This window comes from Scomber japonicus, chromosome 4, assembly GCF_027409825.1.
Source record: "Scomber japonicus isolate fScoJap1 chromosome 4, fScoJap1.pri, whole genome shotgun sequence".
In the NCBI taxonomy this organism is placed as follows: domain Eukaryota; kingdom Metazoa; phylum Chordata; class Actinopteri; order Scombriformes; family Scombridae; genus Scomber; species Scomber japonicus.
In genome coordinates this window covers 21,492,839-21,508,037 of record NC_070581.1, presented here as the reverse complement: position 1 = coordinate 21,508,037, position 15,199 = coordinate 21,492,839, and the positions used below count along the sequence as shown (strand labels likewise).

At 40.5% G+C, this 15,199-nt stretch overlaps 1 protein-coding gene across 1 annotated transcript in view; it reads right to left on the bottom strand.

Moving 5' to 3' along the window:
* Positions 1-15,199, bottom strand: part of LOC128356943 (metabotropic glutamate receptor 7) — a 58,934-nt gene that overhangs the window by 30,949 nt on the left and 12,786 nt on the right. Inside the window, exon 2 of the mRNA XM_053317131.1 lies at positions 3,091-3,307. Coding sequence (XP_053173106.1) covers positions 3,091-3,307 — 217 coding nt within the window. The remainder of the gene's footprint in view (positions 1-3,090; positions 3,308-15,199) is intronic.

Here is a 15,199-nt window from a genome sequence, read left to right as displayed (position 1 = left end):
CATGGAAGTTCTCTGCTTATCTGCCTGAGTGCCATAGGTCATGCACTGCATTAACTGCTTCAATTATTCATCCTCCATGCCCTCTGTTCTGAAAATGCTCTCCAGGGCAAGGAATCGAGCTTCGCCATTTTGCTTAGTGAAATACAAATCCCTTTAAATTAGAGGCTCTTGATGGATTCGACCTCCCACATGCCTACTCAACACCCTCCGAACCCAAGCCTCTGGGGGATCCGTAATGCTGCAATTATATTTATCACCTTGACAGTCAAAAGGCAGGCCAGCTCCCTCCAGTTTTCCCCCGCCTGAACATGTGGGAGCACATCAAAATAAGCTGACATGCAGCTGACATTCATATTCTACATCTGTGTGCCCTTCGATATCCTGTGTGTGCCTTTGCCCTGCTGGTCTGGGACTTGACATTGCCGGTGGAGGGAGGAGGGGGGAGGAGGGGTCATGCAGAAGTACTGCGGTCTATTTTCCAGTGTTTTCAGATGCCCTAGTCCCCCTCCTACTGCTAAATATTACTGCTATACTTTTGCAGACTTTTTTCTTCCCCCCTCGCAGCTCAGACTAGATCTAGGAACGCATGGTGTTGGCAACTTGCTGCAATCAATTCCACTGTGATACGTTGTGGGAGGTTTTCCTCAAATACGAGTCTTTTTATCAAATGGGAAAACTGAACTCCATCACTCTGGCCTGAGTCCAGACAGACACAGAAAAATACAAACAAGATTAATCTCTGCCAGCTTTTCCTGGAGCCAGGATGAAGGTGCACAATGGAACAGTGCCTCAACCTGGAGAGAGAAAGTAGAACAGGAAAAAAAAGAAAGAATAGAAAAAAACAGAGGAGATCAATATAGGCTGACCATCACTCCAGTCTCAGCTTGAGGTAATGGGCAGCCATATTGCATTAGTCCGCTAGATGGTTCTCCTTGAAGTGGTGAAGCGAGAATCCTGCTAATGCATCTGACATTTCACTGCAACCAAACACGGCAGGCACACAAACAAGTCTCAAGGCCTCATGGATCAACATGCACGGATGCTGCAACAGCATCCACCCAACAATGTTGCTTTTTTAATTTTTGAAAACAGCATGTGCATTTAATACATTAACTCACACCGGATTTTCTTGCAGAATGTTCATATTTACCCAGATGTTTACTTCTTATTCAATTCAGCCGATTCCAGTGAGCTCTATTGTAGAACCGGTGCCTTTGAATGAATCCTTGTGAATGTACAGCTATGCTATTACATAATTAATGTGTTTATCAAAGATAAGATGCCTTGGGTACTGGACGTCTTTCTTTAGAGCAAATAATTCCCATTTGTATATGAATACAATATATTGCAAAATGACTGCAGCTCAGTAGCAAAAGGGATGAGTCAACAACAACAATGGCTTATAATTTTAAACTCTTTATGTAGCTGTTAAGGAGTCAAAATAATAACAGTGTGTTAACTGCTCTTTACGGGGAAAAAACATCAGCGAGAAAACATCAGAGAAAATAAGCTGGAAAAAACTGTTTATCAGGATATAAGATGAATTGAAACTTCCAAAGTAAGCCTTAAATCAGGACTTTTCCTTATATGTTCCTACACAGACTACTCTCTCTCTCTCTGTCGATGCAAATTACACAGTCACAAACAGCTTCTTAAAGTTTTAATGAGTGATCACACTGGACATGAATGCACACAGATAAAATATTCATGCATGCTGGACTTCTGATCAGTGCCTGTGGGATATCATTAGCTTTCCTCATTTTAGAGGTTTCCGCACATTAGTCTACTAGAGCAGACAGAGATCACTCCAGTGATTTACAAGAAATGGGTTGGGATCCACAGAGGTCGAGGCGAGAAGCAGCAAAATACTTGGTCCTGTTGCTGTGCCTTTATTGCAGAGGAATCTCATGGATGTGCTATCATGGGTGATGGAGAGTATTTTTTTCTAATTTTAGCAAAAGATGGAAAAGAAATCGAAGTTGAAAACAGCCATTACTATCTTTGGTGCATTGAAAGTCTTGCAGTCATCCAACTTGTTTGTTCAAACACAAAATGTATTGCAGAAACATATCCCTGTCCAAATCTTGCAGAAATAATGTAGCAGGAACTGTGAATAAAATCTACAGAGTTCCACAGAGCACAGTAAATTACAGGATTTGACAACGATTGCCAAACCATTGTACTGTTGTAGGCGAAACTGAATGTCTCCTGGTGACAGCGGTGACTGCTGATTTACATGTGCTACTACAGGCCAACAACAGCATCAATGTGGGTAAAGTAGGTGAGTCAAGTGTGTGTACAATTTTCTTCCCAGGTGCAAGCAAAACTCTGCCCCCCTGTGTGAATGCAAATGTTATTAAGTGTACTTCCACATCCTATTCTAACCTCTTTAAACCCATATATAACCCTTAACAGTTTGGTCTGAAAAGGATCAATGCCACTACACAATACCCATTAATGTTATATTACAGGGCTCAACAAACGGACTGATCCTAATAGCTTGCTTTTTAGACCATTCAGTAGTTCGGCTCTCTCTGTTAAATAATATGTTTTCTTGGAGACATTCCCTAAAGATAAAATATCTAAAAGCTTGCTGCTTCATACACACAACCAGACGAAGAGTGGTTTGAACTGACTGACCATTGAGCTGACTGACCACCATTAACATCGAGGCCTGCACTCTCACTAGCAGGGATGAAAAAATGAGGCAGAGTGAAACAGTGTAAAACGAAGCGGTCCCAAATGACCAGTTGCTAGACAATTCTCTCCCCTCTTTGTTGGCCAAAGAGAACGCATTAGACATTTTCAAACAATTTCTCTTTGCACTCAGCAAAAAAGCTAAAACGGTCATTATTGTGATGTGGAATCCTTTCTACAAGATGTTTCTCTGTCTACATTTCCAGTAACACTACACAACTCACCGGGGAGCTCAAGTTGCCAAGCAGATCAATAATTCATCCATCCAAAACAACAGATTTTATGATTAATTGAAAATGTAAAATTGATCTTCCACTGAGTGAAAAACACAAAAGCATGTTTAAAAGCAAAAAAAAAAAAAGTATAATTAATTTTAGAGATTACTTTTCTTACCTGCTTCTTTAGAGAGTTGTGTGAAAGCCTCCACTCCTTTCTCTCCATAGCTGCCCTCTGAGGCGACAGTGGAGACATAACTCCAGCCCAGGGCTTGGATAATGTCTACCATGGCCTGGGCCTGAAATGAGTCTGGGGGAACCACCCGCGAGAAGAAGTCATAGCGCCTGTCGTCACTCAACTCTGGGGCTGTTGACGCATAGCTGATCTGTGGGATCTTGAAGAGGAGGAGCGGGGTTGGGGAAGAGAAAGGAACATTTACTCATATGTTGCTGCTATTCTGGTCCAGCATCAAAGGTGGTTGCTATGGCGACTGCTCTGACAAATCACATCAGCAACATATTTACCATCTGCTATTTTATTTGAGTGTCCAAATTCTGAGTGTGAAACATATGTACAAAGAGTTCTAACATGGTGTGTTGAGGAGTCTCACATTGTGAAAATTTCAGCTGTGCAAAGCTTCACCTGTCAGAGATGAGTGTTTGAATTCTCACTTTTACTGCTCTATTAAGTGTGTAGAGGATAGTGAATGAGTGAAAGAGGAAGTGATATTGGAGACAGTCTGTTTCACTTGTTCTTCTGATGTTTAATGAGCTCTTATCTTAGCACATATTCCTCAGACTCAGGGTCAGATATAGTCTGTGCTTTAAAGGAATAGTTAAACATTTTGGGAAATGGGAACTTATGTGTTGAATTATTTCTTGCCTGGGAGCAGTGACTTCCTGGAGTATCAGATGGTTGCCTGGCAACTGCTCCCAGCCATGAAAGAGTGTTTGGGAGATGTGTTGGGCTATGGTCAGGCACCTCTGTCTCCATTAATGAAAGTCCAATTCATTTTACCATAATGAATCCTGTTACTTGACTGACAGTTCAGCACTTCAGCGGTGTGTATGAACATTTAAACTATGCTGGTTGAGTAATGAGTACAAAAGATGAACAACTGCATTATAAAAGATCATTTTCTTTTATTTACAGCAAAAAAATGTATACATAAAAACTACTAAGTGCAATCACAGCTTAAAATTCTGTCACATGCTAACAGCCTACACACTAACACTAACACTGTAACAGCGGGTGGAAGCTGAGGATTATGCTGTTAACAAAATATGCACTCTTAATCAATTTACTTTTGAATAATAGATCAATTTTGGATTAAGCCGGCAGCTATGACTTTGTTTCAATTTGAATTTGCTATTGCTCTGATTCATACCTCTGACTTAATGTTTTTAGCATTTAAATATATCTGCCATGCCTCGAAACTGACAGAAAACATGATTTCTCAGAAAAAGCAAAGATCTTCGTTTTTTACCTTCAGACAGATTCAGGCTAGCGGTTTCCCCTTGTTTCTTTTCTTTATGCTAAGCTAAGCTAACTGCCTCCTATGTGTAACTTTATATTTAATGAGTGGGATTAATCTTCTCTTCCAACTCTTAAAAAAAGTGAATGAACACATTTCCCAAAATGTCAAACTATTCTTTTAATGGTAGCCTTCATCTTGTCATGGTTAGTTTACTAACATCACATCAGCAGCATATTGGCATAAATTGATTGTGTCTTTTAAATGCATTGTTTGCACAATATTGTGTGTGATTTCCAAAAAAATCCTGTCACCAAGAATTACAATATAAATACATATAATGTTGTTGTTTTTTATATCCGTACTATACATTATTAGTGTATTAAATATATGTTATATATAATATTTGACAACTTTCACATCGCCTTCACTCACTTATTTTGCTGCTCACTGTTGCAGAAGCAGTTGAGGGATGGGGTTGAAAAGCAAATGAGCAATACATTTTTTCATAAATGTTGCATTATCTTGTCAGTTATATATTCACAATTATGTAATGCAATATTTTACATAGCCTATATTGGGTCTGTTACTCGGCAACGTGCTGTTGCTGTCACCTCCTTCTCTTAACATATCATCATAAAGGTTTATTGCAGAGACCATGTCTTTGCAGTACTTCTTTATGGACTAGCGCCCAGCCTCATAAGCACTGTCTTATCTCCCTCCGGATGAGACCTCAGTCTGTCGCCATCACACTAAAGAATATAAAAATATAAAACTTAAGAAAGTCAGTGTTATGGTTATTGTCTCTTTCAAGTGTCCCTGTATTTTGACCCAGGCTAATGGACAAAAGAATCTAACATGGTACATGAAACAGACTCCACTAGCTAGTTCATATAACATAACATACAACAATGTGACAGTATGACTTTTGACTTAAGTACATTTCAACATTTTTGACCGTACTCTACACAAATAACAAGCAATTGATGCATTTAATCAAAAATTATACTAGCCTTTTCTGGAACTTTCAAACATAATCTTAATGTCTTCCTCAGTGTTAAGAGTTTGGTCTCTTGTCATGGACACCATCAGTTGTCATCACCTGACCTAAATCTGGAACTTGAACCCCTGAATCTGTTAAAAATACATTAAAACTTGAGGTCGACTTAATCGCGTTTTCTGAAGCTTTCAACTGCATCTTACAGTCTTTGTAAGCTTTCAAGTCTTTGAAAGTTGACACAAATACAATGGTAAAAACAAGTCTTTGAACATAGACAGGGGTTATCATTTGAACATTTGAACAGTCCCATATGAGCTGAGAAAGCACCATGCTCCAGTTTTTTTTTATCTACAGCACTACAGCAAGTACTTTTTGTTGATTTTGTCAAACAACTATTCCCAGGTTCAGAATGACCTTTCATGCTCACTTGATAGACACTCTTTTGTGGGGAATTTATGACAGGAAGGTTCACGTGTTCACTAATTCTTGTATAGACTGCAGTGTTTCCTCCTTACAGGGAGTACTGTAATCTCTTTTAATTATTACTATCAACTAACAACTGACACATAATATCAACTGAACAGTGTGCATGTTGATAACAAAGAGCACTGCATGAGGATATACAACAGACTATACCAATCAGCTATTTAGAAAGATGCAAGATAATCACTTTTCCTAATGTTCAGGAAGCCCCTTAATAGCTTGCAGATGTGCTTTTTACCCCCCAACATGTTGTTAAATTGTTTTTTGTTTTTTTCATACAAGCTCAAAATCTCAGATTAATCCTCACTAGGATAAGGAGGTAGGGTATTATAGATCATCAACAAACCCTGCATGATGCAAACCAGTTGATCAAGTCTTCTGATATTAGGTTGTTCTCATAGTCATAAACATCTAGACGGCAACTGTGTTTGATATTTCCAGCATTTTCTCACCTTAACACTGCAATCACACATGGTGGCACATCTGGAATCAAAATGTAGACCTCACTTTAGATAGGTGAATGCACAAGCAAGGACATGCATGATTTTCTCTTGAACCCGGTGCAGTACCTCATCACACAGTCTAATCTGGGCACCGTATGAATGCCATCCATTTCTGTTAGACTGATCAAAATTGGACACTGGGGAAACACAGGAATGAGGACACAGTAGCTCACTGATGGGATTGCTTCAACTCACAGAGTATGAGTTATAGCTTTGACCCACAATTCAAAGGGGGTCAACCCCACAAAGCTGACAAATTGAGGAGCAGAGGAAGAGATCAAACTCAAGATGAAGACTCAATATGTTTCAAGCCATTCGAACAACAACAGCAAAGAAAGAGAAATCTACAAAATCAGTAAACAAAATCAGTGATGCAATTAAACAAATTCACAGGTGGGAATGTGGCTGCGATGTCAGAAGTGAAATCGCTTCAGTGCTGCTTAAACTGAGCATATCGGGCCAAAGAGGGAGAATAGCAAAGTAATGGAAAAGCAACAGCAACAGCAACAGCAACAGCAATTTGCATTTAAAAAGACCCTTCTCTCCAAAAAGTGAAGCATCTATTTGCAACATTTGATATGGGATTTGTCTCAACAGAGCTGCTACTATGGAGTCAAAAGGTGTTGAATAACATCCTATCTTCACCTCGGCTGGGATGGAAAGCTGCTTTGTCTCACTGGAGCTTTTTTCCTGCCGGGAACCATTTAAGATGGTAACGTCTTTATATTTTGTCCCAGGCTTCTACCCTGTTGATATAATTTATCTACTCCTTATTCCCGAGGAATCTTTGCAGTTTTTTACAAACACTCACGTTTTCAGCTTGTGCTTTTTAATTACCACTTTGACCTCCAGGTAACAAGAGTGCTAAACCTTGATTGAGAAAATGCAGAGGTGTGAGGATTAAACCTCCTGGAATTACGATACAAGGAGATGCTGACTAACTGATGCTGATTAGAATTTAACACCTTTGTATTTTTCTCTCTTGCAGCTAATGCGATACAAATTAAGTGGGATGTGAGATAGTAATTTAACCTCCTGTATAAAATAAGTGAATTAAATTAAATTCTTCTGATCTTGATTGTGTCTTTCTCAGTAGATTGCAAGCATGAAACTTTAGTTTTTCCAATTTGATAACAGTTTCATGATTGATTTACAGAATTGTATCACCTAAGATAAACTCTTGTTGCAACAAATTGCAGCTGATTTGAATGGATTCAGTTAAGTTGATCATTAAGGCAGGATGGATATTTTATCAAAATGTTTTAAAAACACTGTAAGTAATTAGTTTGGAATGAGTAAGGGATTTCTTTTCTGAATCCTTCCATTTATATCAAGAATTTGCCCATTTCGCAGTCACACTCATTCATATTGCTTGCAATGGTTATTAAGACACTTTTAATCTATAATATGAAATATTGCATAACACATGACTGGCAACAAGGTGAATGGGTGACAGCACTGCCTTCGAGAGGTCTGCATCGAAAATGACCACAATAACCATGAACCGATCATGAGCAACTGAATTCCAGCCAGAAAGAATGATTAATGATGCCCCCTTTCAGTATCACATTTACCCAAAGCTGATGTCTGGCACCTGTCATCTGCAGTATAGATCAAAGTTAGGATTGCTGAGGGTAATCGCCTGGCTTGCTCTTGAATGTATCTGAGCTGACAGGATCGATGTAAGGAAAACACAGAGGTCTGTTATAGGGGACACTGTTTTATTGATTTACCACCACAAAGTGCTGCAGCCGCCCTGAATAAAAATCTGTTACTGAAGTCTAAAGAAGGTTAAAAAAAAAGACGACAGAGGTGGGGGCAGGGAGTGTCGTAATCTGCTTACTGACATTAAATGAGAATTTCAACCTGGGTGTTTAAGAGGAGAGGTGACTAAGTGAGGTTGTGTAAAGGTTAGACACGTTCACGGTAAGTGGGATTGCCAGGTGAAGTTAATTAGAGTGCCTTGGCCTTTCTGTTGCATTTTCACATACAGCAGCCCACAAGCACCACAGGCAGCTCCAAAGAAAGGTGAGAGACTACAATGCTTGTGCTGTCCTGCTCTGCTAATTTGCGGCTGGCGATTCTTAAGAGCTGGGAGCAATACTTGCAGATGTAGCTGGCAGTGCTGCTCTGCACTGTTTTCTCTCTCATATTCACTATGCAAAAGGAACTGTTATTTGAAGAAAAATAGGCAGCATATGGCACAACACGACTCTCAGTTGGGGTAATGGCAACCATCTATCCTCGCCATCTGAGATGAGGGGAGTCTGCAGATATGAAAAGACAGGCTGTCTCCACAGAAAACAAAGGGTTATGACTTTCCATGGGTTCTTAAACAAAAACGCAGACAAAAAACAAAGGCCATCTTTCAAATACCAATGTTTTTTCTGACAAAAGGCAGCACTGAGTAGATTAAATCAGTGTCAGGGCGCAGAGAACTGGAGTGTTGTCCGGCCTGGGTTTGCTATCCATTAATCCAAAGAAAACTCTCAAAAAACATAGGCCCATAGCTGCAAACAAACTGTGAGTGGCAGCGCTGAAATGTTTCCCATGAATGGCTCTAAGTGGAGCGAGGGCGGTCAGGCAGTTTGTGTTGCAGGAGTCCCTGTGCCTCTATTTGCTGCATGATTAGCTTCTAAGTATATCTTGACATCAGTCAGCTCCACTCGGCTGTTCGTAACAATCTCCACGGTGATGGCGGAAATGACAGCGGGTTCTGACAGACCCGGCTCTAACCCCATGCTGCCTGTGACTGGATGCCAATGCACAGATTTGTCCTCATGACACCAGCACAATGACACACACACACACAAACTGACCCATGATGTAGCCAAGGAGCAATTTTGAGAGCAATTCGAAAACTACACACCCCACCCGTAATGGAATAAATATTTGCTCACAAAAAATATCCCTTGTCCAAAGATTTATTTGTTGCTCTGCTGCCCGGCGTTGTAAAACAGCAACGGTCGATATCCTATAAACAATACAATACAGTACGATAAACAGGCCTATAAAGATGTTGAGCAGTTATCACGTTTTACATCTTCACTGTTAAATCAAGGCTCTGCATCTCCGTGACATGGGGGTGGGGAGATCAGGGAGCCATCAGTTTGTATTCAGACAGCAGTGCCATTTGTCAGTAGGGCAGAGGTAATGACTGTGTCCATACATGCAACCTCAGGCTGGGCTTTGGTAATCTCTCTTTACCAGAGCACGGCACTGCCAACACAGTTGAGGAGGCAGGGAGGAAGGGCGGGGGAAACGGACAGCTTTCCCTCCCTCTCTCTGTCACTCTCTCCCCCTTTCTTTCTGTTCTGCCCATCTGTGTCTCTCACTCTCACTCAAACTCTCCTTTTGTGAAGGCTGTATTTCATCATTGTGCCCTCATGCAACCTGTGACTTTCAGCCTCCATTCCCTTGTCCTCCGCCCCTCTGTGTGTTTCAGCCCGGTCGGAGTGAGACAAGTGAGTCTCATCTTTGTGTGTGTCTGTCCCTCCCTCCCTTCCTCCCTGTCATCTGTCTGTATGCAGACACGCCCACAGAGATGATCAGCAGACACTTCCTGCCCCAAGAGGTCCTCAGGCTGCCAGTTTCCCCCTAAGTCGAAACAATCTGCCCTCAGTTATTTGCTCACATGCCAGCCAACTTTCCCCTCCTCGTTGTCCTTAGTCTTTCTCTTTTTTCTCTCCCCATTTCTCCCTGTTTCTTATCTTAACCATCTCTCAAAATTCTGCTCATATACAACTAATTTGCATCAGCAAATATGTTTTGTAGGAAATGCAATGCTGCGAGGATTAGTTTAAAAAAAAAATGTTTTCTATCAACTGTGTATCTGTAAACTGCAAAATATTTATACTGAATGTATCTGCAAAACATTATTTCCCTACAATATCCATTCGTGGCAACTAAAGCATGATTATTATTTGATGGGTGTGTTTAAGAATGAGTCAGTTTAAGTTTGCTTATTTACACATAAAGCGGTTATGGAGCGATATTAGCATTCATTTGGAGTTGATCACCACCAGCAGCCAGTTCTAGTCATCTCAGAAATATAAATATTCAGTCTCCCTCCAGCTTTGTTTTGGTCTCCACAAACTCCTGAGGGAAGCTATTTAGCTGCTAAATATTGTGCTAATAACAAGATGAGGTATTGAGTATATTGTCCTGTAGCAGGAATAACAGGAATGTATTAGCATTCATCTTAAATGTAAATTTAAAAATATCGAATATAGCATTTTTAACTTGGCTGAAAGATGGGCAAATTGACTTTTTCAGTAAAACCACAGTCTTTTCACCAACATAGTGTTTTAGCTGCCTACACCTCATAACATGAGTGATAATCCTCCACATTGCATTTGGTAAACAAAATTAGACGTAAATACTTGTATTTTGTAAAAGACAGGGTACTTCATTTTCAATCAGCCTCCTCAGAGCACCTGTTTTTTCCCATACCCTTCCCTTTCATCACCAAGACCAGCCTCCAATCATTCTCCCATCACGTCTCTCTACTCTATTCCAGCCTGAATTGTGCTTAACCAGTCTGGATGTTTATTGTGTTTTGCATCACTTTTTTGCTGCACAAATCACATAACAAACCCCACCCTTTCAGAATTGCCTACACCACTGTGCTAGCCTTGGTGTTACATGACAGAAAGTTAGGCTTTCATAACCTTTTATCTAACACGACCTTCCACTGTCTCCTTCTTTCCACCCACTACTCTTTTTCCTAGTCGATTCCCTCACCCTCCATCTCTCCCGCTCGCTCCATGCCAGTCCCCTGGGCAGCTCCAGTGCTCTGCGCCGGGCCCTGAGCTCTTGCATGGCTGCCCTGCCAGAGCATATTTTAAGACAACCAGCATGTTTCTCCGTGTGTATAGAGGGTAGGTATGACTCACAAATCAGATATTTGACCAGGAGAGCCACACAGTAGAGTAGAGCTGAGGCGTGGGAGGACAGTGTGGATAACTCACAAAGGGAACCTGAGCGACCTCCATCTTTCCATCTGGTAAACAGACTGCGATTTCAACTCTATTGGTGTTTCAAAGAAATAATCGTTTCCCGACACCAAGTAGCTCTCCAAGCCTTGTCAGAGAAGAGCCTGTACCAAGGAGAGGTTCAACCATCTATGTAATGCAGTGTAAAGGTGATATGTAGCTGTTATCACCAAGGGAACCTACTGAGTTAGGGATCATGCCATTCAAGCTGGCACGACAATCACGCTTTTAATGCCACTCTTGAGATTTATTATGTACAGATACAGTATCTCTTTAAGTAATTTCATAAACCTTCTTTTGACTTAGGCTACACTCAAAGTGAGGCCCTGCAGAGAACAATGCAGTTCAGCAGAGTAGCCTTGATCATCACGACTGTGCTGTATGCTCTCTCCAGGTGCAACAGACCCGACTCACGGTAAGAATATACATAGCCTGCAGGTTTATGAGTAAGTGTTATCAAATGTATTCCGTTATATCCACAGGGTCTCACATTACAGATGGCTGTATTGATTTTTCTTTGCTGCAAAGTGCACCGGACGCAGCTGTGTTTTCTCTACAGTGGTCTTCACAAGTCTGCATGATAACTTTATTTTTCTCTGAGAAGAATGAAATATCAATAAACTGAAGTGAAAATCTGCATGCCACAATATCTATCTGAATATAAATATGTATGTGTCTGTGTTGAGGGAATTGTTTGTGTGTGCCTTCATCTTTACAGCTCTGCTCTGCCTCATTGCGCTGTCCAGTCCTAATCTGGCTTTGACATGTTTTTCACCAAAGAGCAAGCATAGGTGCATGTTTTTTTTTTCCAACTACACCTGGAGCACGCCGGGTCTGACACATTCATTGTCAGTAGTGCACCTGCAACACTCTGACCTGCATCCCAATGATTCCCTCTGTACTATCCCCCATCTCTCTCTGTATAGCTCTCTCTTCAGACTCGACAGAGCCTCATCACCAGGCCCATTTCTCCCCTAATAGTACAGACAATGCAGGTGATTCTCCTTCGATGTTAACTTTCCTCTCTGTCTGCTCCTCACAAAGAATTCTTTAGCAATGCCATGTAATTATGTACTGATCACAGCAGTGGAAAATATCACAGATACCCTATTCCTTCTGTTAGTGTGTCTGAGCTTGATGGAGTGCATTTCAGAAATACGTACAGGTTTAGAAAAGAATGGAAAATTTTAATAGGCAGTTATCCGCTTGCTTGGCATTGCCTGCAGTGCTGCCGTGATCTTCTCCAACAGTTGAGATTACAGTATCTAATCAGCAACACCTGCATTCACAACATGCCCAAAATGCACTGTCAACCCATTTGGCTCAGTGGTTGCAAATGTGAACCAGAATGTGCACATGACGACTATCTCCTTTAAAAGTTTCCCAAATGTATTAAATAGCTTAAACTGATGTGATGCCTGCTGTTTGATTTTCTCAGGTTATACAGTGCATTGTTGAAATGGCAGTAATCTTCATAGGAAGTGTTTGGAGATGAATGTATGCAGCTGGGTAATTTACACAGAGCTGATATTCTTATGTTACAGGAAATAGGCTTAAATTGCCATTCAGGGTAAGACATTTAAACTCTTCTCACAGGCATCGACCAGGGCTTTTACAAAACTGGCTTAACAACAAACAACATTAAAATCTATGAAGAGGTAATAAAAATCCAGAAACACATTAGCAAGAAATGTGGTTAAAATGAAATGGAAAAACAAATGAAGGAATAAATGAACTTATAAATACAGAAACAGATAAAATATTGAAAATACAGTAGCATACAACTAAAAGTAGACAAAACTGCGAACACCCAAGTGTAAAGCTGATAATAAAAAAGATTTAAAATGAAAAAAAATAAATGATAAAAAATAAATCATGACGGCAGACCATTCGACAGCTGACTGTGAGACTTTACAGCCCTGATTTTAGCTGCACAGACAAGACCTTCCTCCCAGGCCTTGGACGCATCCCACCTCCTTCACTGGGATTAGCAGACTCTAACTGGTCCTCACATTAACCATCTATAACCTCAAGTCTTTCAGTGGTTTAACAGAACACAGCCTGGGAAACATAGTTCAAGCCAATAAAGTCCCTTCCATGCTGCTTTCTCTGGGTCTTGATGGCAAAATCACCATCCTCTTTCCTCCTCTGTTAACAATTAATGGTTACCCCTGCATTTCTTAATGACTTGGCAAAAGTACAGAAAGTGAAAAGCTTCTCTAAATGTAGGATCAAAATGTCTGAGGAGATATGGTCCTAGTTAGTTTTCCAAATGAATCTTTAAGATACCTTTTTTATTTTACACTTATCTGATTTTTTTGATAAGTGAACATTTTTTCTGCCTTTATTTCAAATCCTGCTCATTCCACCAATTTTATACCTGAATATCAGTCTACCTGTCACACGGCTGACTGGAATGGAAAAAGTTGTATAATCGTATCTGTGGCTTTGACAGGAAACGTGTAAAAAAAAAAAAAAAAAAATCTTGATGAAGTCATCAGAAAAGTTCTCGGTGTGAGTTTGAAACTATTTTTGACAGAAAGTCTACGATATAAACTTGAGCAGCGGGGTTTAGAACAAGTTAGCATTAATGAGATAGTCGACCTCTGCTGATTGGTTTTTTTTTTTACCATCCTGTCACTTGTGAGCACCCCAGCTTTAGGAAAGTCCAATAATAAATTACTGGATTATGCCTTTAAAAGGAACCTACCAGTGCTTTTTCAAGTTTTAGCCCATTTACTGTAAATAGCACACTTTACATCCAAGATAGCTGTCTTCCTGGTGTGTTTTATAGAATTTAAATAATCTTTCTACCAGCAGGAATCCATTACCCTTCAATAAATTCTGTAAAATATGAACATCTATAGGGAGATTCTTGAAATTTGTTCGAGTTATTGTTAAAGAGGGGCTACCTTGTGTCTAGACAACAAAGCGCGTCAGACACGTTTTTCACGCAGTCACATGCAACAGATACGCTCTCATTTTAATCTAGGCAGCTGTATGTAGCAGCTCTGTTCATGGAGGCAACCGTGAGCTGAAGTGTTCATTTACGCTTCAAGTCTATTTTACCTCATTTTGTGCATGTCACTACAGTCATGAGTATCAGGCTCTAATTGCTTCCAACATATGGGTGCACCTGAACGCCTCCAATGTAGACATATAGACAGAGCTTGTCTGTTTCTTCTGCTCTGCTGATGTGCTGTTTATGCTACGTTTGCCGTCTAGAGTGCATGGGGTTACAGCATTTACCACATAATCTTACATGTCTCCCTGTGTGTCTGGTCTATCTGCACTGACTGTAAAGGGAAAAAAGCCAAACAAATCTCCATTAAAAAAACATGGTTTTGTTGTGTGCTTTTGAGCAGTGAAGCATACAGAAAGGAAACAATATTAGAGCTGAAAAACTTTTTGAAGAAAATCTTATTAAAGCCTCTGTATGGCTATCTTCACACCCTGCGGCTCACTCTGATGAGAATGATCCTGTGTCCAGTCATGACCCAGGCTCTCCTTTCTCCTCTAGTGCTGCTGGTATTGTGCATCACTGAGGGTATATGACCTGGTAGTCCTGTCAGCAACAAACTGGCTCTGCGGCACAGCCAGAACAATGGACAATTGTCCACTCAGTGAGCACAAGAAGCCTTTTTCAGTGCCATACTGAATAACCTGCCAACTGGCCACAGTCTTATGAATAGAGCTGTTCTCCGTAAACAGACTTTCATTCTCATGAGATCATGATTCATCAGAGCAAGTGTCTTGACTAATGGACCAAAAAGATTCATGTGGAATGTGTTTTTGTGACACGCACATTTCACATAACTTCCATTCACAGTGA